At 44.9% G+C, this 18,881-nt stretch overlaps 3 protein-coding genes across 5 annotated transcripts in view; 2 read left to right on the top strand and 1 right to left on the bottom strand.

Moving 5' to 3' along the window:
* Positions 1 to 3,682: 3,682 nt before the first annotated feature.
* On the bottom strand, positions 3,683 to 4,366 carry LOC120033191 (putative claudin-24). Its single transcript, XM_038979472.1, has one exon. It carries the CDS (start codon positions 4,364 to 4,366, stop codon positions 3,683 to 3,685), a length of 684 nt encoding a protein of 227 aa, XP_038835400.1.
* Positions 4,367 to 6,222: 1,856 nt separating this feature from the next.
* LOC120033434 (H(+)/Cl(-) exchange transporter 4-like) lies at positions 6,223 to 14,335 on the top strand. The gene is made up of 14 exons (XM_038979793.1): positions 6,223 to 6,378; positions 7,055 to 7,215; positions 7,471 to 7,570; positions 7,839 to 8,026; positions 8,258 to 8,380; positions 8,544 to 8,750; positions 8,870 to 8,950; positions 9,114 to 9,386; positions 9,634 to 9,906; positions 10,434 to 10,620; positions 10,754 to 10,955; positions 11,202 to 11,398; positions 12,134 to 12,353; positions 12,964 to 14,335. The coding sequence occupies exons 1-14, from the start codon at positions 6,366 to 6,368 to the stop codon at positions 13,052 to 13,054; spliced, it is 2,316 nt and encodes a 771-aa protein (XP_038835721.1). The 5' UTR covers positions 6,223 to 6,365; the 3' UTR covers positions 13,055 to 14,335.
* A 566-nt stretch (positions 14,336 to 14,901) lies between these two features.
* Positions 14,902 to 18,881, top strand: part of LOC120033108 (CLIP-associating protein 1-B-like) — a 38,635-nt gene continuing 34,655 nt past the window's right edge. For 2 of the 3 annotated variants that reach the window (XM_038979368.1, XM_038979370.1), the window contains exons 1-2: positions 14,907 to 15,145; positions 15,904 to 16,489. In XM_038979368.1, coding sequence (XP_038835296.1) covers positions 16,295 to 16,489 — 195 coding nt within the window. In that variant the 5' untranslated portion in view covers positions 14,907 to 15,145; positions 15,904 to 16,294. Of the gene's footprint in view, positions 15,146 to 15,903; positions 16,490 to 18,881 lie in introns of all 3 variants that reach the window. The other variant, XM_038979369.1, reaches the window with a different exon arrangement.

Below are 18,881 nucleotides of genomic sequence, written 5' to 3'. Positions count from 1 at the left end.
TTAACTATGGTTCAAAAAATGAAGACCCCAGAGGCCAAGAAGAAGTGGTGTGTATTGTGAAGCCTCTATTTGAGTCATTTGGGCCCTGTACATGTGAACAGTGCAGGAAAAGAGGCTGAGACTGGCAGTGGCAGGGCAGGTGAGTCCTTGACCAGACCTCTCAAAGCAGGAGTAAGGACCATCACAGTGGGGATTGTTACTCTGGCTGAAAGTCAGAACAGTCAGATCCAGTGGACAGCACACTGTGTTGGGAAGGAAAAAATAGCTTTTTCAGTCAGGAGTCCAACACTTTTCTTTGTCTGCAGAGGAACTCATTGAGCCGATTGGTTGTGGTCTGGCTGAAGGAGGCAGAGGCCTTTATAGTGGGCAGGACACACCCTCATCATAGGCAGAATAAGGATATTAAAGTACCTGATTGTGGGTCTAGTCTCTAGTCCATGGCTCTCCAACCCTGTTCCTGTAGGATTTTGCTCCAACCACAGTTGTAACTAACCTGATTCATCTAATCAACCAGCTAATTATTAGAATCCGGTGCGTTAGATTAAGGTTGGCGTGAAAACCTACAGGAGAGTAGCTGTCCAGGAACAGGGTTAACTTGGAGAGGCCTGGACTAGTCTGTATTTAGCATAGCGTTACTACAGTATAGCTGCGTGGTATAGTGGTGTGGCTGACGTAAATCTCAGGCATTAAGATAGAAGGTTGAAAGGAGATGACAGGTTTATTGTTCTGTAGATGTTGTGTAACATGTTCTGGATTCCCCACCGTTGTGTAATCACTCGCCCTGGCATTAAAGTTCTCAGTTATTGTCCTCAGAGCATTGACTTCATTGTCTTACCTCCTCCTTATTGCCTTCAGCATAATGTTTTAGGGGGGGGGTATTACGATGTTTGCTAAGACTGAACATACAGTACTATTTTTTGTAAATGACTCTGTAACAACACTAAAGTTGGTACAGTTCCGTTGATAGTGAAGGAATAGATCGATACATCTCATTGAACTTCATAGATCCAAACCCAGAACCTAACCTGTCCTTAACCCGTAACCAGAACCTAACCTGTCCTTAACCCGTAACCAGAACCTAACCTGTCCTTAACCCGTAACTAGAACCTAACCTGTCCTTAACCCGTAACTAGAACCTAACCTGTCCTTAACCCGTAACCAGAACCTAACCTGTCCTTAACCCGTAACCAGAACCTAACCTGTCCTTAACCCGTAACCAGAACCTAACCTGTCCTTAACCCGTAACTAGAACCTAACCTGTCCTTAACCCGTAACCAGAACCTAACCTGTCCTTAACCCGTAACCAGAACCTAACCTGTCCTTAACCCGTAACCAGAACCTAACCTGTCCTTAACCCGTAACTAGAACCTAACCTGTCCTTAACCCGTAACCAGAACCTAACCTGTCCTTAACCCGTAACCAGAACCTAACCTGTCCTTAACCCGTAACCAGAACCTAACCTGTCCTTAACCCGTAACCAGAACCTAACCTGTCCTTAACCCGTAACCCAAACCCTAACCGTTAATAGTGACCCTAACCACCCTGACCCTAACCCTAACCGTTAATAGTGACCCTAACCACCCTGACCCTAATCATTAACCACCAAGCGATAGACATCTCCCACAAGGCATTTCACAATCTGCTGAGAAAGGAACATAACTGTATCAGCACTGTACAACAGAGCTGTTGTGGTGTTCTGTGACTGTGAGATTGAAGTAGGATAGAATGGTTTCGAATGTTCCCTTTCATTGTGTTTCAAAGTGACATGTGACAACAGAGCTGTTTGCTGTTTAACATATAGTGGTTGGCTCCATGTGTTTCTCTGATGTAGGACCAACCACTGCCTATGATAGATCAAGCGATTAGCATAGGAAGCTATAATGACTTCCATTGTGAGAGGACAACAATGGGATCTTTCAGATGACAACATGGACACAGGAGGCAGTGGGGAGCAGTCCGAGCATTTCAAAGTCCAGGCGGGGTCTCGTAATGTGAAGACCTGGGAGGAACTGTAGCAGAGCACACTCGGGAGCAAGTGTGCGTCCCAAATGGCACCCTATTCCCTAAATAGTGCACTACTTTTGACCAGCGCCTCATGGGTCCTGGTCAAAAGTAATACACTGCATAGGGAATATGGTCTCATTTGGAAATGAAATTATAGCATTGAAATAGACAGGAAGTATTTTACGGCTGTTGCTTCCGCTTTGCCGTGCAGGGAACCCTTGAGAAAGAGATTCATATCTCAATGGGACTCAGCTGGCTAAATAAATAAAGGAGAAATTGAATTTTAAAAATGTAGTATAAGAAGTATAAGAACCTGACCTGCCTGAGCAAGCTTGTGTGTAATGGGCGATGTCCAGGAAATCTGACATTCCTCACATTACGTATCATTATTATGATGTTCATTAACTACAGCTTAGCCCAGGAACCAAGACCCAAATCAGCAGGAATTAGACTTAAGCTCCGTTTCCACTGGACTTGGTCTGTCATCTCACCTCACTTAAACTCACTTCCTCATCGTTGTCTAGCAACAGTTTGAGCTTGTGTAACACAAGCAGGTGTTTTGTGATGCTTAGGAATGAATCATGGGCAGGTTTTTGTCATTTTTTTCTTTATTTGATAATATAAACTTTTTTTAATATTCAGATTTCTCCACGGTATGGATATAACTGGTGTAGGATATGTAGCCTTGTGGCACTATAATGTCTGATCAATTCAGAGTCAGAAAACCACTACAGAGCAATATACAGTATAATGTATATTGGTATATATCTGATATAATGTATGTGGTAAATCAGTAATATTGGCCTCTAACTAGAGAGAATGTATAGTGGAAATTTCAGCAGAAATGAAACAAATACAATCAGATCCTCAAATATCCATGAAGTCATTGTCTTGTCAAGTTGTTGCAAGCAAGTCCTGATATTTCACCATTTGAAACACACATTCCCAAATACTTAGTGCATTCCTCACATTAATTATTATTTGCTTTCTACAATATAATGTTATACTTTTTCTGTTTGTTCTATTTACAACTTGATTAATTATTCCTGTAATGCATTTGTTGATTGAGTAACTGTGTAGAATATCAAGAAGGGATATATTTTTTATGCACTTGCTAGTGAGAAACCAGCTCTATTCAAACTGGTTTCATTTAGTTATTGGACAATAAGGATGATAGATGCTGTAAAAAATTATTGGTATTGGGATAAGATATGATATCCAAGGCAACCATTGACATACAGAATAATCAACCTTGGTCAGAATTGTAGTTTACAGTCCTTTCACAGACGATATACTGCTTGTCATCAAATTCTCTGGCACCATTGCACACTATCTCTTCCACAGTGCCAACAGTAGGCACAGCAACGTATTAGGAAGAAAATGGCAGCTTTTAAAGCTGTAGTCTCTTTGGTTCCATGAAGAATTTCTGTTTGATAAATGTACAGTAGGGGATATTTTTGCAAACATGACATGCACAAAACCCTGTTCGAGTGATTGAAATAAGTACCAGCATTCTGTCTCAATATATGGAGAAAGATTTGTCCCAGCAAGTGTACTCAATAACTATAGCTAATGTAAATAAGCATGAAAAAGCTTTAGATAAGCAGTGTTTTATTCTCCATTGATAGAGACAGGGCAGAGGCTACTGAGATTACTGTTCTCACTTCTCAATAGCTCATCAAACATATTCCATGGACCTCTTCCTATGTGGGGTATTGGTAGTGTGCACGTATGTATGTCTTCTCGGTAGCGGTATAGGCATTTGTAAGGTGCAGGGCTCCTCTTGTAGGCACACGCAGGAGGTGACCAGCAGAGAGCCAGCCACCAGGTGTAGAAACCCCGCCGTCCAGCCACAGAACAGGGCATCCCCAAACTCCCAGCGCGGCACGATGGCCGGCACGGCCTCATCGAAGAACCGCATGACCGTCAGGTGAGCGATGTAAGAGACAGGTATGAGACCCAGTATCCCTGCGACCAAGCACAATATCCCCCCCAGCATCTTCATCAATCTCTTCACCCTCAACCCCTCAGGCCCCTGGTTGCAGCTGTTGATCCAGTAGATTCCAGGAATGGCTAGCAGGAGACCCAGGAGGCCTGTGGCCACTGTTACACACATGAGGATCCGGGCTAGTTTAATGTCCGGAGGCAGGCCGAGGAGACTGTCATACGGTCTGCACTCCAGAATTCCAAGGTCCTGCACCACACACGTCTCCCACAGGCCCAGCTCATAGCTCTCCGCGGGCAGCAGGTCGGTGGACAGGGTCAGCCAGGTGGACATGATGGTGGTGGCCAGCGAGCAGATCCAGGCACCAATAGAGAAGAGGATCCCGAGGAGTTCCAGAACGCACACCCCCGGATCCATAGTGCTGCCCACTCTGAGGCCACTCTCCGGCTCAGCTCAGCTCTGGCTCCCGAGTTGCCTGCTCCCCCTGTCTCTCTGTGCCACAGTCAGCTGCAGCCAGGGCTCCCGACTGCTTCTCTCTACTCCTGTCTTTCTGAACTACAGCCAGTTGAAGCGAGAGGAAGCTACGGCCAGTAGGTTCCTATCGAGGCTCAATTTGTTCAAAAGACCGTACGCCCAATTAGGGTTTACAACTACCAGCATGGGCTGGGAGGGAGTAACTTCTTCAAGCGATCAGTAGCTCACTCAAAACATGCACACATCATCTGCAGTGGAGAGGAGGAAAGTAGCGGCTTGCTGACATGTTGCCCTCCCCTTGGAGGCTCGCTTCCGCCGCTGCTTTGCTCAGTGGTCAGGAGAGAGTGACTGAGTGAGAGTCAGACGCATTGAACAACAGCATCATTCAGATCTATGGTGATGCCCATTTCCACACACACAGTCAGGAGGTTGTAGCCTACGAAGGATGCTTTTAAAATGCAGACAGGATGTTATAAAAATGCTGATTTATTTCATAAAACATACACACACACACACACAAAGGGGTGTCATGTGAGTATGTGAGGATGGGGGGATATGGGGGGGCATAATGATTCTCCTCTGGAAGAATTTTGCATTTTTCAAACACCCGAAAGAACATTCCCCCCTGCAATCTAGAACCATAATCATAATGGCTAATTCTATGTAAAAAATATTTGATTTATTCATCAAGAAGGAATCAATAGGCTACATAGCTTTGCCAAATTATGCCGAACAAAAATGTAATGCGTTTAAACAATTTCATTGATTTTACAAAGTAACAGTTCATATAAGGGAATTTGTCACTTCAAATAAACTCATTAGGCCCTAATCTATGGATTTCACATGACTGGGCAGGGGCGTAGACATGGATAGGCCTGGGAGGGCCCATCCGCTTGGAAGCCAGGCCCACCCACTGGGGAGCCAAGCCGAGCCGATCAGAATGAGTTTTCCCCCACAAAGGGGCTTTATTACAGACAGAAATACTAATCAGTTTCATCAGCTGTCCGGGTGGCTGGTCTCAGACGATACCGTAGGTTAAGAAGCTGGATGTGGAGGTCCTGGGCTGGCGTGGTTACACGTGGTCTGCGCTTGTGAGGCCGGTTGGACGTACTGACAATTTTTCTTAAACAACGTTGGAGGCGGTTAATGTGCCCTTTATGGGCATGACGCCACTGAACACACACAAACAGGGTGAAAATGCTATTTAAGTTTACGGAATTACTGACCGTGTCTACCTTTTAAAATAAGGCTGATGGAAATGGGAGAAGACATCCGATCCTTTGGTTGCTATATCAACTAAAAAGACAAAACAAGCTATGCTGCTGCTAGGGCATTGACATGTCATCTATAGATTTAGGAGACTCTGAATTGATCAAATACATTAAATAGCCCGTCTATTAAGTGCTATTTTAAAGAAATCAAGTGATTGTTTTAGTATACAGAGGTACTCAAAGTGGTGCATTTCTTTGATTTGGAACAATATCCGGTGATACATTCCTTTTTCCTGTATCAGATCTCTGACATACAGAGCTTGTGACCCAAGTAGGAGGCTGAATATGCAGGCCATGACAAGGAGAGAAGAACAAACATTTTCAACACACAATAGTACACAAGTAACACTCTTTATAGAGGCAGTTTAGCGGTCTGGTGGTCTCTCTAAGTGAACAGTAGCCTACGCACAGATGAATAAACGGATAAAAAAGTTATTTATTTCAGCCACAAGGCATCGCCATTTCACTACTCACAATTCCACCTTCATGCGTTGACAGGTTGAGCAAATGCATTGTGGGAAGCAGAAACCTATGACGTCCTCTTCTCTGTATTTTCTAAACATGTTTGGCTGGTGACGAACTAACACAGCATCAAAATGCGTTCTATATTGGTGATTATATAGCTAAGAGATATAGATGTGTTTATTTTAAGGAGTGGGATCGTGTGAACAATGGACGGAGACGGTAAGCATAAATTTCATTGCATGTCTAGTAATGCCATAATTAATAAAGGGAGAAGCATATCTGGCCAAATCTTAACTAGCATTAACGTTAACATTATCGGTCTCATTACATCCATATCTACTTAATATAGCTATCTATGTCTAATAGCTACATGAAGGGATCTATCACTGATCAATGATTTGTAATTCAGTATTCATGCATGGCCCGCAAGTAGCTAGCCTACTCTTGTATTCTTGACTGCTCAGTAACGTTACTGTTGTCACTACCTCTGCATGACGTAGCTACCTTCAGAGGGGAAAAAAATCACAGAATTATAGCGACCATGTATCCAAGTAAGCTGCTAATGTAGTTAGCAATAAAATGCTTGTAAGAACATAAAATAGGCCCACTGTCTGCCCAGGACTAATGTCCAAACTGAAGCTAAAACTTGGACACAGTATCACAAGGTCTGTCTGGTCACCCGAATACCAAGAATGACAATTTCATACATCCCATGGGGTATTATTGAGCTTCATACAGTGTTGAGAATCGGAGACCTGACTTGGCTGGGTTCGCGGTCTCTTCAACCTCTGTCTGTGTGTGTCTTTTCGAGGCGTTGGGATAAAGCAGAAGCTTATTGCCGTTGGACATGTGTGAAGACCATCATTAGACAATCGTATTTTGTCTTTCTGTCCAGGGGCCAGCAGTACTGGGGCCACTCCCTCAGAGGAGATGAATGGTACTGGGAACCTGATGGACTTCCTGGACGAGCCCTTCCCAGACGTCGGCACCTACGAAGACTTCCACACCATTGACTGGCTCCGGGAGAAGTCACGCGACACAGACCGCCATAGGAAGGTGAGGGGAGCGAGCGCGCGCACACACACACACACACACACACACACACACACACACACACACACACACACACACACACACACACAGCTCTACACTCTAAGCATTTTCTTCTTCATCTCCAGAGGATATAATTCTTCTTCTTCATCCTCTTCTTCTTCATAATCATCATAGAAAAACTCTATGATGTCCACCTGATTATGTTAACCTGATGATCCGCTGAACCTGCCACTGATGGTTGATTGATGGTTGTTCTAGATCACCACCAAGAGTAAGGAGTCTTACTGGGAGCTGATGAAGAGTCTTCTGGATGCCTGGTCAGGATGGGTGGTGATGCTGCTCATAGGAATGCTCACAGGTAGGAACCGCAGAGGCATCCTGCAAAGGTCTTACACCTTTGGTGCTGCGCTAGTCTCTTGTAGTATGGCGCGCGTGGGATTTGCCCCTGGGTGCCGGGATTCATGCTGCACGCACATGACATGACACATGGCTCTCTTCACAACCAATCCCAAGTCACACAGCCAGAGTTGTGAAATACCACGTCTGGTCTGAATCCTTTTGATAGGCTTGCCCGTTCCCTTGCGTAGTGTGATCTGTGATCTCGTGCTGTGTGTCCTCCCGTGTAGGTACGCTGGCTGGAGTGATCGACCTGGCTGTGGACTGGATGACCGATCTGAAAGAAGGGGTGTGTCTGTCTGCTTTGTACTATAGCCGTGAGCAGTGCTGCTGGACCTCCAACGAGACCACCTTCGACGACAGAGACAAGTGTCCGCAGTGGCAGAAGTGGGCCGAGCTGATGACCGGTCACTCTGAGGTCAGCAGATCGCTAACCAGATATCCTCTTGATTTAAAGCCACAATGCTGAGCCTGTGTTTTAGCCCGACGAACGGCAGCTGTCACGTGGCTAGATATAGGGGTGTGGCTTGGGGAAATGTAACCTCTCTCAGTTTCTGAGGTTTAACTCGGTGTTTGTTGTAATAGAGAGTGGGATGATTGTGTATCAGTTCCTTAAACCCATACATTCCACCTGTTCTTGTTTCTCCAGGGTCCCGGGGCGTATGTGTTGAATTACTTCCTGTATGTGTTGTGGGCGCTGTTATTCTCTTTCCTGGCTGTGTCTCTAGTAAGGGTCTTTGCCCCCTACGCCTGTGGGTCAGGTATTCCTGAGGTGAGTGTTTGAAATGGTACCGTTCACCAATAGAAAATAACCATACGATAGTATTTTAAATACTGCGTTTTCATTGGCTGAAAAGAGTGTGCGTTCATTTCCGATAACAGCGCAGTTGCAAAGGTTATACCAATGAGGGGCTGCTGTGTGTCGTCTTGGGTAGATCAAGACCATCCTGAGTGGGTTCATCATCCGGGGGTACCTGGGGAAGTGGACCCTGCTGATCAAGACGGTGACCCTGGTCCTGGCTGTGTCCTCCGGGCTCAGCCTGGGGAAGGAGGGGCCCCTGGTCCACGTGGCCTGCTGCTGTGGTAACCTCTTCTGCTCCCTGTTCTCCAAGTACAGCAAGAATGAGGGCAAGCGCAGAGAGGTACGGTTATAGCCCATTACACTCCCATTTTTGCGGAAATAATACAAGTTGGGGAAATTAAACAATTTATCCAAGTATTTCGTGTAGTCTGTATGTAACTCGGCTTGTCTGTTGTGCAGGTGTTATCGGCTGCTGCTGCTGCTGGGGTGTCAGTGGCTTTTGGAGCTCCGATTGGAGGAGTTCTCTTCAGCCTGGAGGAGGTGTTGTATACTTAAGTCCGTTATAAATCACCTGCTGTGTCCATTCAATCAAACGTCATCTCACTTCCAGATATGTTGCCGTTATTTTTCCCGTCCATTACCTTTGAAACACGAAAGTATTTCGGTAGAAGTGCCGTCGCTATGTAATCTCTGTCCTCCTCAGGTGAGTTACTACTTCCCTCTGAAGACTCTGTGGCGCTCCTTCTTCGCTGCGTTGGTGGCGGCCTTCACCCTGCGCGCCATCAACCCGTTCGGCAACAGCAGACTGGTCCTGTTCTACGTGGAGTACCACACCCCCTGGTACATGGCTGAGCTGGTCCCCTTCATCCTGCTGGGGGTGTTCGGGGGCCTCTGGGGAGCCCTCTTCATCCGGGGGAACATCGCCTGGTGTAGGAGGAGGAAGACCACTCTGCTGGGGAAGTACCCCGTCCTCGAGGTAACTGATTTAGCAGATAGTAGCTATTCAGAAGAATGTCTTAATGCAATGATTGTGATTTGGCCCATCTTAGTTGAATGCACTGATTGGATAAGAGCCAACTGCTAAATGACTCAAACATAATGCCAGGTTCTGCTTCTTGCTTGCTTTTTCAGATCTTTGCTGGTTTACTGTTAAGCACTTTGTGAGAACTGCTGGTGTGAACAAGGGCTTTATTAATAAACCTGATTGATTTGATTGACTTAAGGTGATCGTGATAACGGGTATTACCGCGGTCCTGGCGTTCCCTAACCCGTACACGCGGCGCAGCACCAGCGAGCTCATCTCCGAGCTGTTCAACGACTGCGGTGCCCTGGAGTCCTCTCAGCTGTGTGACTACGTTAATAACCCCAACATGAGCCGTCCGGTGGACGACATCCCAGACCGCCCTGCTGGACCCGGGGTCTACAGCGCTCTGTGGCAGCTGGCCCTGGCTCTTATCTTTAAGATTGTAATAACGATCTTCACCTTCGGCATGAAGGTCAGTTTGCTGTACGACATGGCTAGATGGGGTTATGATCGCTGACGTAAGCAGTTATGAAGTGTTACTGAACTGCTTATGAATGCGTTATGTATGGGTTATGAAATATGAAAATATTAGGTCCTTTGATGTAGGTGCCCTTCAAAATAAAATGTTACCAAGTTTTGAGTAGGATAACTGTGCTCTTTGGGTGATTGTTGTGTTCAGATCACCTCTCAGCCATGTTGTTTTGTCCTCTGTGTTATGTTCAGATCACCTCTCAACCATGTTGTTTTATGTCCTCTGTGTTATGTTCAGATCACCTCTCAACCATGTTGTTTTATGTCCTCTGTGTTATGTTCAGATCACCTCTCAACCATGTTGTTTTATGTCCTCTGTGTTATGTTCAGATCACCTCTCAACCATGTTGTTTTATGTCCTCTGTGTTATGTTCAGATCACCTTTCAACCATGTTGTTTTATGTCCTCTGCGTTGTCTTCAGATCACCTCTCAACCATGTTGTTTTATGTCCTCTGTGTTGTCTTCAGATCCCGTCTGGGCTGTTTATCCCCAGTATGGCTGTGGGGGCCATCGCTGGGAGAATCGTGGGCATCGCTGTGGAGCAGATGGCCTACCATCACCACGACTGGATCATCTTTAAGAGCTGGTGTCGTCCCGGAGCCGACTGTGTTACCCCAGGTCTCTACGCTATGGTGGGCGCTGCCGCATGTCTGGGTGAGTCGTCATTAGGGTAGTGTTCGTTAGGCACCAAACGGAAGAAAACAGACTGAAACAGGGAGGGATTACTTCCCACTATTAAATAAACACTCAAGTCATCAGGTTGACCCCTTTTGTTTTGTCGTTATAGGAGGCGTGACCCGTATGACCGTGTCCCTGGTGGTCATCATGTTTGAGCTGACCGGTGGTCTGGAGTACATCGTCCCCCTCATGGCCGCAGCCGTCACCAGTAAGTGGGTAGCGGACGCCTTTGGGAAGGAGGGTATCTACGAGTCCCACATCCAACTCAACGGCTACCCCTATCTGGACGTCAGGGACGAGTTCACACACAGGTATTATGGGATACATATTAGGAACTTTGTCATTCCTCCTCAGGGGAGGAACCTCACCCCTCCCCTAGTCAAGTCTCAACCCTGCAGTAGTCAGGAGTCACCCCTTCTCTAAGGGCTGGTTTTACACAAATTAAGCATCCTGAACTAAAAATATTCTCCATTGACCATGCTTTTGCTTCCAGAAGTTGGATTAATCTGTTGTCTGGGAAACAGACCCTAAGAATTCCCAATGTGATCCGTACACAGGACCCTGGCCACGGATGTGATGCGTCCCAGGCGCAGTGAGCCCCCCCTGGCCGTGTTGACCCAGGACAGCACCACGGTGGAGGACGTGGAGACGCTCATCAAGGACACCGACTACAACGGCTTCCCTGTGGTCGTGTCCCGAGAGTCAGAGCGCCTCATCGGCTTCGTCCAGCGCAGGGAACTCACTGTGGCCATCAGTAAGACATTAACCCTGGCTCTCACACACACACACACACACACACACACACACACACACACACACACACACACACACACACACACACACACACACACACACACACACACACATTTTAAATACTTTATTCAAATCCACAAATCACATTACAATCAAGAATGATTCAGATATTTTGAAGGTCTTGGATGCATAGAAGGATACAAAAAGCACCTTCTTCATACAGCTAGGATGCCATAACAGCTGAAAGAGAACAGTACCTTGCTAATTGCTTTGCTCAAGTCTTAGGCGGGCCTGCAATCTGAAGGCCATGTACTGTAAGCCTATGTAACATGGCCGAGGCTGCCAAATATCAGTGCTACCCGACTTGCACTCATATCCAAGGCTGTACAAGCGTGATATGAGGGGCTTGTATTTGAGAAGCTTTTTGGCAAAGGTGAGTATGAGTAACCCACTTCCAAAATGAAATGAGTAACCCACTTCCAAAATGTGGGTTACTCATTTCAAATGAGTAACCCACTTCCAAAATGACCTCTCTCTGGTCTCCCTCTACGACATCAATATCTGACGTGCTAAAAGTCCTGGTTCCGTTTAACAAAATAGTGGGACTGTACCATTAGGTTGTTTTCACCGTGAAATTAAAACCATCAGCATGTGTTGAACAATACTGTATTTAATGTGTCGGTTGATTATTATCTGTCGGGTCTGAGGAGCCACAGCTGATATTTCTCCCTCTCAGAGACTGCCCGTCAGAAGCAGGACGGGGTGGTGAGCAGCTCCGTGGTCTACTTCACGGAGGACAACCCCCAGGTGGCCGAGGCCTGCGACCCCCAGCCCCTGAAGCTGCGGCGCATCCTCAACCTCAGCCCCTTCACCGTCACGGACCACACCCCCATGGAGACCGTGGTGGACATCTTCAGAAAGCTGGGCCTCCGACAGTGTCTGGTCACCAGAAGCGGGTGAGTCTGTCGTCAGTCAATTAACCAATACAGTCCAGGGCACAGTTTTTCGATAGCGATGGAATTTAGGCTAACTACTGTTTCAACAACAGCTCTTTCCTACGACGGCCGAAGGTGTAACGTGCGTTTCCCGAAACACCACGCGGACAGACCGATCGCTAAATGCGCTGTTGATGCATGTGGCGATAATAACAGGATCGAAAGAAAGACCGCTCTCGGATCAGCGTTCTCCCTTTCAAATTTTACCTTAACTTTAGAATTATTCCACGATAGTGACGACAGATCAGCTCCTATGAGATATTATCACCTATGGCTACAACTATTGAAGCGTCTAATTCTAACGCTTGCTCTTTAACAATACTCTTAATCAAGTGCAGCTATAGTAACGACGGTTTTGGGAAACAGGAGATTTAAGTATGCTCCTAATGAAGGTTCTAACAATAAACTTAGCATTAACATGCTTTCGGGAAACCGGACCAGTATTCTAAAATAGGCTCATTTTACTTTGGTGTTAGATTTATGAAGACTAGATTATGTTGAATCATTCCGAGGTTTATTGGATGGTGGAATGATTTGTGTTTTGTTTTGTCCCCCCCCCCCGTCTCTCTAGGCGTCTGTTGGGCATCATCACTAAGAAGGATGTTCTCCGTCACATGGCCCAGATGATGAACCAGGACCCAGAATCCATCATGTTTAACTAGTGGCCCAAGAAGAAGAAGTTTTATTATCCCAAGGACCTCTCTGCCCCTCCCCTCCCTCAGATTGTAAATAGTCAAACGCTACTGTAACCTGTAATGAAGAAGAGTCGCTCCTCAAATACAGCCCCCCGGTGTTTAGAATGTAGGGATGGAGAAAGAGGGGTGAAGAAAGAGGGGGATCAGGACTAAGATGGATAAATGAAGAGTGTGTGGACCAGAATGGAAGGATGATTAAAGAGGGGTGTAAGGACAAGGAAGGAAGATAAAAGAAGAGGGTGTGAGGACCAGGCAAGGAGGACCAAGAGGGAGGGGTGGAGGAATAGGGGTGTGAGGACCAGGAGGGAGAGATGAAGGGAGAGAGGTGCCAATCATGGCAAGGAGGGAAGCACCTTATGTCTGGGATGATGAGTTGTTTTAGTTTGATGTGCCGCTGACGCCATATTTCTGTTTTCAGTGCCGCTTCAACGCCTACTGTAACTGACTTCAGTCGAAGTAGCCAATGTTAAGTTGGTGGCCCTTAGAACCCATTGTTCCCAGGGTATATTTCACATGTTGATGTTACTTTGACATTTGCGGCTTCTCAAATGTTTCTGAATATTGAACTGTAATAACATAGTTTTAACACTGGTACTGTATGTATTTGCTAGAAGACAGCATATAATGTCAATTGATTTAATTTATCCAGACTTTTTTTTTTTGCGATGAAGAATGCACTTTGGAAGAAAAATAGCTGAATCAGAAAGAGCCACCAAGTCCAATGTTTTTCGTGTTACTTTATAGTTCTCACTCCATGCTGTTCCTCACCAGTTTCATAGGTTTTGTTTTAATATGCTGAGGGAATGTAATTGTGGAAAATAACTGTGGAAATATTGAACCTGCCTCACTTCGTTTTTTTTTGTTTCATTTGATACATATCACTTCAGACAAGAGCCACAGTGGTTGTGTGGATTTAGCCACACTAGGTTCTCCTTCTTTGTCTTTTCATACTGAAAGATAATTCCATATTTATTAATCTTTTTTTCAAATCCATCCATCCATTGTTACTACTGTATTGAGAAACTATCGATTGTCATTATCTCGAGCAATTGAACACTACTGTAGTCGTTTTATATGTATTATTCTAATATGAGCTGTTGTTCAACATTGCTGTAACTTGGAACTGGTACAGAAAACGGACATTTGCACTTTTGTTGGTGTTTGTAAATAACGTCTAAGTGATGCACAATATATACTATTTGCAATGTACACGGTTCTGACATTAAATAAAATGATATTACATGCTGATGATGATATTTATGTAATTGTATTATAACATAGATACAAAGTTTAAGACATAATTAAATTGCAGGAGGCATATGATACTCATCACATGCTAGTAATATCTGTCATATGTGATGTTGAAACACAAGGAACCATGTGGAAAAGGAATAATTGAGGGTTGCTATAATATTATTTTGAGGTTCTACTGACAAACAGGTTATGATCACATTATTTTAAAAAGGATGACCAAGTTCTAAGATAAGGTCATCCCATAATAGCCTGCGTTTGACACCTGCACTGTTTTAAAATTCAAAGGCTAGTTCTACAAAGTGAAATAGGGTTATTTACACAGTGTTTTATTATTACATGTTTTATTATAAAATAAGACAAACTATTTGAGATACAAAACAACACGAACAACACACTGTACAAACTCTTTAATTGTCAGTGTTTACTGTTTTGCAATAAAATATTTGAAAGTGAGAGTGAGCTTTCAGTAATAGACAGCAGAGGGCACTGTTGGCGTCCAAACAAGCTACAAATGTATGACATTCATTGGAAACTATTACTGTAAACCAAATAGCTAACGTAGCTAGCAGAATATTTTTTCAAGTAACTGTTGCTAGCTAGATGATGTCATCACACATTGGATCGAGCTAGCTAGCAGGCTACATAACGTTTGTTGTGAGTACTGTACTTGGCTCCACGCATACAGTACGTGCGGGTTCATCGTCTGCTAACTTACTAGTAGTACTGCTGGAAGTCCAGTGTCCTGGCTCTTGATTTTTTCCGAACGAATCTGAACTGAGACGAGCGGCTGGATGCAGATGATTGGTAATTGGCTAACTAGCTAGTTAATAATCCCTTGATAAATTAGTGACGAGAATTGCCTAATTCTAGTGTAAATGAATTGACCGCTGATATTTGTTAGCATAATTTCAGTGTTTGCTGGTAGCTGCTAGAGACAGTTAGACAACGGAAGCTGGCTAGCTGGAGGAGACAGTGAACCAGCTTGGCGTGCTAACTAGCTAGTCGCTAGTTAGCTTCATCTAGCTAGTTAACGTCAGCTACGTTTGCTTTCCTTGATTCAGTGTTGGTTTATAACGTTAGCTGCATTTCATCTAACGTTAGCTAGCTAACTATTTAACAGTAATGTGTTCACTAGCTAGATAGTTATTTGTCTTTATAGCAAATAATTCGTCATATTTCAAGTTAGCTAGCTATCCGTTTTGTTTAGCACAAAAGCTATCTAGCTAGCTATCTAATTTACTAAGCTAGCCAGCTAGCTTGGCTAAACCAATAACACTAGCTAGCAACTTATACAACATGTGCAGTAGCTAGCTAACTAGCTAGGTAACTAAAGTTAACTAAGTAAATTGTGTATCGATGCTTCAATAAACATGGGGCTTTATTGCTGTGTAACGTTAATGTGTAATTCTCAGTTCAGTAGTCCAGCTAAATACTATTGTTATTAACTAGCTACTAATTGTTACACTGACTGTAATTACACTGTGTTGCTTAGTTTGTGTTACAATGAGGCCTATTGTTTGGAGTACTTGTTATAATAATTCTGTATCCCCTTGGGATTTTAGGTCCACAAGAAAGCGAAGAATTACTGAAGAATGAAGTACAATCATTTCAGCAATCCTCTTCTTCATCCTCAGTCCTCTTGTCCACGACTGATCATATTTGTAGTTTGATCTGGAACACGAGTGACCTAAAACCTCTGGACAGTTCCTGACTGGACTGCTGTTATCTCTGCATTCTCGCCTTCCCCGTGATTTCATCTCCACAGCATACCCTTGAAATAAAGGGTCAACTTTTTGGGATAAACATTACACACTTTCTGGGATATAGGAAAGTGTGTAATATCTCTGGGATATAGGCCTACACTACAGTTGAGATCTTCTCTGTGAGCAGACTAGGCCTATACATTTTTCCTTGTCTCGTGATATTGTGGTGTTATACCTTTGGTGAGACACTATGGAGTGGAATATGGAGTACTGTATGGAGCAGGTTATGCAGAAGGACCTGGGTCGGAGACTACAGGTGGGCCAAGACATCATAGACTCCATCCTGGACAAGGACAAGTCCCAGGACCTGGAGCAGGACCAGACCATGCTGGACAGAATGGTGGATGGTGTCGCTACCAACTGGGTCAACTCCAGCAATTTCAAGGTATGGGATACCATAGGATGGCACTGTCACAGGCAGCCAAAACCTTGCCACAATAACCATAAGGTGAAAGGTACTGGTGTAACACAAGTATAGGAAAGAATCTGTCATTCACTGGGACATAGTTCTGCAAGGGTGTGTGAGACTGTCACCTGGGGGGAGATTATAACCTACAGGTCCTGTGGCTTCAAACTTCACACAAAGGCTCGTTGTGCACAATATTAGGTGAATTGCTTTATAGGCCTTCATGTGTACTGCAGTGATGAGCTGACCAGTTGAGAACAAGTTCTCATTTACAACTGCGACCTGGCCAAGATAAATCAAAGCAGTGCGACACAAACAACAAAACAGAGTTACACATGGAATAAACAAGCGTACAGTCAATAACACAATAGAAAAAAATAAGTCTATATACAGTGTGTGCAAATGGCGTGAGGAGGTAAGGCAATAAATAGGCCATAGTAGCAAAGTAATTGAAATTGAGCAAATTAACACTGGAGTGATAGATGTGCAGATGATTATGTGCAAGTAGAAATACTGGTGTGCAAAAGAGCAGAAAAGTAAATAATAAAAAAACAATATGGGGATGAGGTAGGTAGATTGGATGGGCTATTTACAGCTGCAGAGATCGGTTAGCTGCTCAGATAGCTGATGTTTAAAGTTAGAGGGAAATAGAAGTTTCCAACTTCAGCGATTTTTGCAATTCGTTCCAGTCATTGGCAGCAGAGAACTGGAAGGAAAGGCGGCCAAAGTAGGTGTTGGCTTTGGGGATGACCAGTGAGATATACCTGCTGGAGCGCGTGCTACGGGTGGGTGTTGTTATAGTGACCAGTGAGCTGAGATAAGGTGGGGCTTCACCTAGCAAAGACTTAGAGATGACCTGGAGCCAGTGGGTCTGGTGACGAATATGTAGCGAGGGCCAGCCGATGAGAGCATGCTGGTCGCAGTGGTGGGTGGTATATGGGGCTTTGGTGACAAAACGGCTGGCACTGTGATAGACTGCATCCAGTTTGCTGAGTAGAGTGTTGGAGGCTATTTTGTAAATGACCAGTGGGTTAGCTCCTGACGGCCGTTGATGGCTGCTCACTACCATGGGGCTTTTAATAGCTGGTTGTCATAAAGAACAGTGCAGAATGAGGTGGATGGACTCTAAACCACTTGGTGTCTGATCCCTGTGTATCCTAGTACTCTGTTAATTTGAACGTCTTCTCGACCCCCAGATCCCACCAGAGTAGATCTCACCTTGCCAGTCCTAGAAAAGATGTGATTGTGATTCATCAGATGTAGCCTAAGCCTAGTTAGCCTACATGTCCAGCACCCCAAAACATTACATCACCCACCCATTCTTTCACTGTTAGGTCTTCAGCCTCAGTACAGGCACAAACACAAGATGAAGGCTGAGCAGTAAGGAATTCATTCTTCACCAAGGGGATGGTTATCTGTTTGGTGGCCTGAATCCTTTGTGTTTGATCTGTATCCACTAGAGACAGTAATACCCTAGGGACACTTGTCCTGCAAACACTAGCTAACTACACAATCACTGCACTGCTGAAAGGCCATAGTATAATATGGGACACTAATGTTATCAGCAGAGCAGACAATTCGGCCCCCTACCCAAGCTTTAGGCTATTATCCTAGCTGATACAATTCCCCAGACTGTTTATGACAGCTATTCCAACTCCACAAATGTCCAGCCGGACTGTCAGTGGTCAGAGTCTCTAACTGCCTCTTCCATTGAGGTGGCGGAGCGGGACACTGTCGACAGTATCACAGCTTGTTTTTGTCGAGCTCTGATGTTGAGTAATCTGTCGACTGAGCTCAAGCGAGGGGTTCGCTGCTTTGATTTGTCTGTGCTTTCAGGCTGGAGCTGACCTCTGAACTCTGTGTGTGATGAAGGGAGAAGCCATGGCAACAACTCTGCTGCCACACACACACACACGCACTCACACGCATAGAAAACAGCTTACCTCTCGCAGCAAATCAGAACGCTGCACCCTGTGCTGCTCTAGAAACGGTGTCCCCTCCAATCAGAGTGATTGCTCAGAGAGAGCAGTACAGTAATGGGGACATGGACTCCCACGGCGATAGTGGTGAGCTTATTTTACAAACTATCATTAGGCTACCCCAGATAAGACCCAGTTTGTCTGGTGTCTATCTACCTGGGCTGGCCCCCACAAGTAGAGGGGAGGAGAATGCCACATATGAATGGCTAGGAATCAATGAATAGGCTAAACCCCTACGTGAAGAATGATCAGGATTTAGTTGATTTTCTCTTTTTGCTAGCTTCTGTCATTACCCTACTAGTAAAGACCAGTTTGTTTTTACTATCAGCGCTGGAAGTGCTGTGTTTTTGTTTCAGCATCAGATGGGAGTAGGTTGAAAGCTGTTGATGAAG

The sequence above is a fragment of the Salvelinus namaycush genome, chromosome 40, assembly GCF_016432855.1.
Source record: "Salvelinus namaycush isolate Seneca chromosome 40, SaNama_1.0, whole genome shotgun sequence".
Taxonomy (NCBI): domain Eukaryota; kingdom Metazoa; phylum Chordata; class Actinopteri; order Salmoniformes; family Salmonidae; genus Salvelinus; species Salvelinus namaycush.
Note: the sequence above shows the minus strand (reverse complement) of the source record. Positions and strands in the feature narration are given on the sequence as shown.

Coding starts and splice junctions, on each gene's coding strand:
- LOC120033191 (XM_038979472.1), bottom strand. CDS start 4,366: ATGGATCCGGGGGTGTGCGTTCTGGAACTCCTCGGGATCCTCTTCTCT.
- LOC120033434 (XM_038979793.1), top strand. Junction 7,216..7,470: donor ACACAGACCGCCATAGGAAG/GTGAGGGGAGCG, acceptor TGGTTGTTCTAG/ATCACCACCAAGAGTAAGGA. Junction 8,951..9,113: donor TTCTCTTCAGCCTGGAGGAG/GTGTTGTATACT, acceptor TGTCCTCCTCAG/GTGAGTTACTACTTCCCTCT.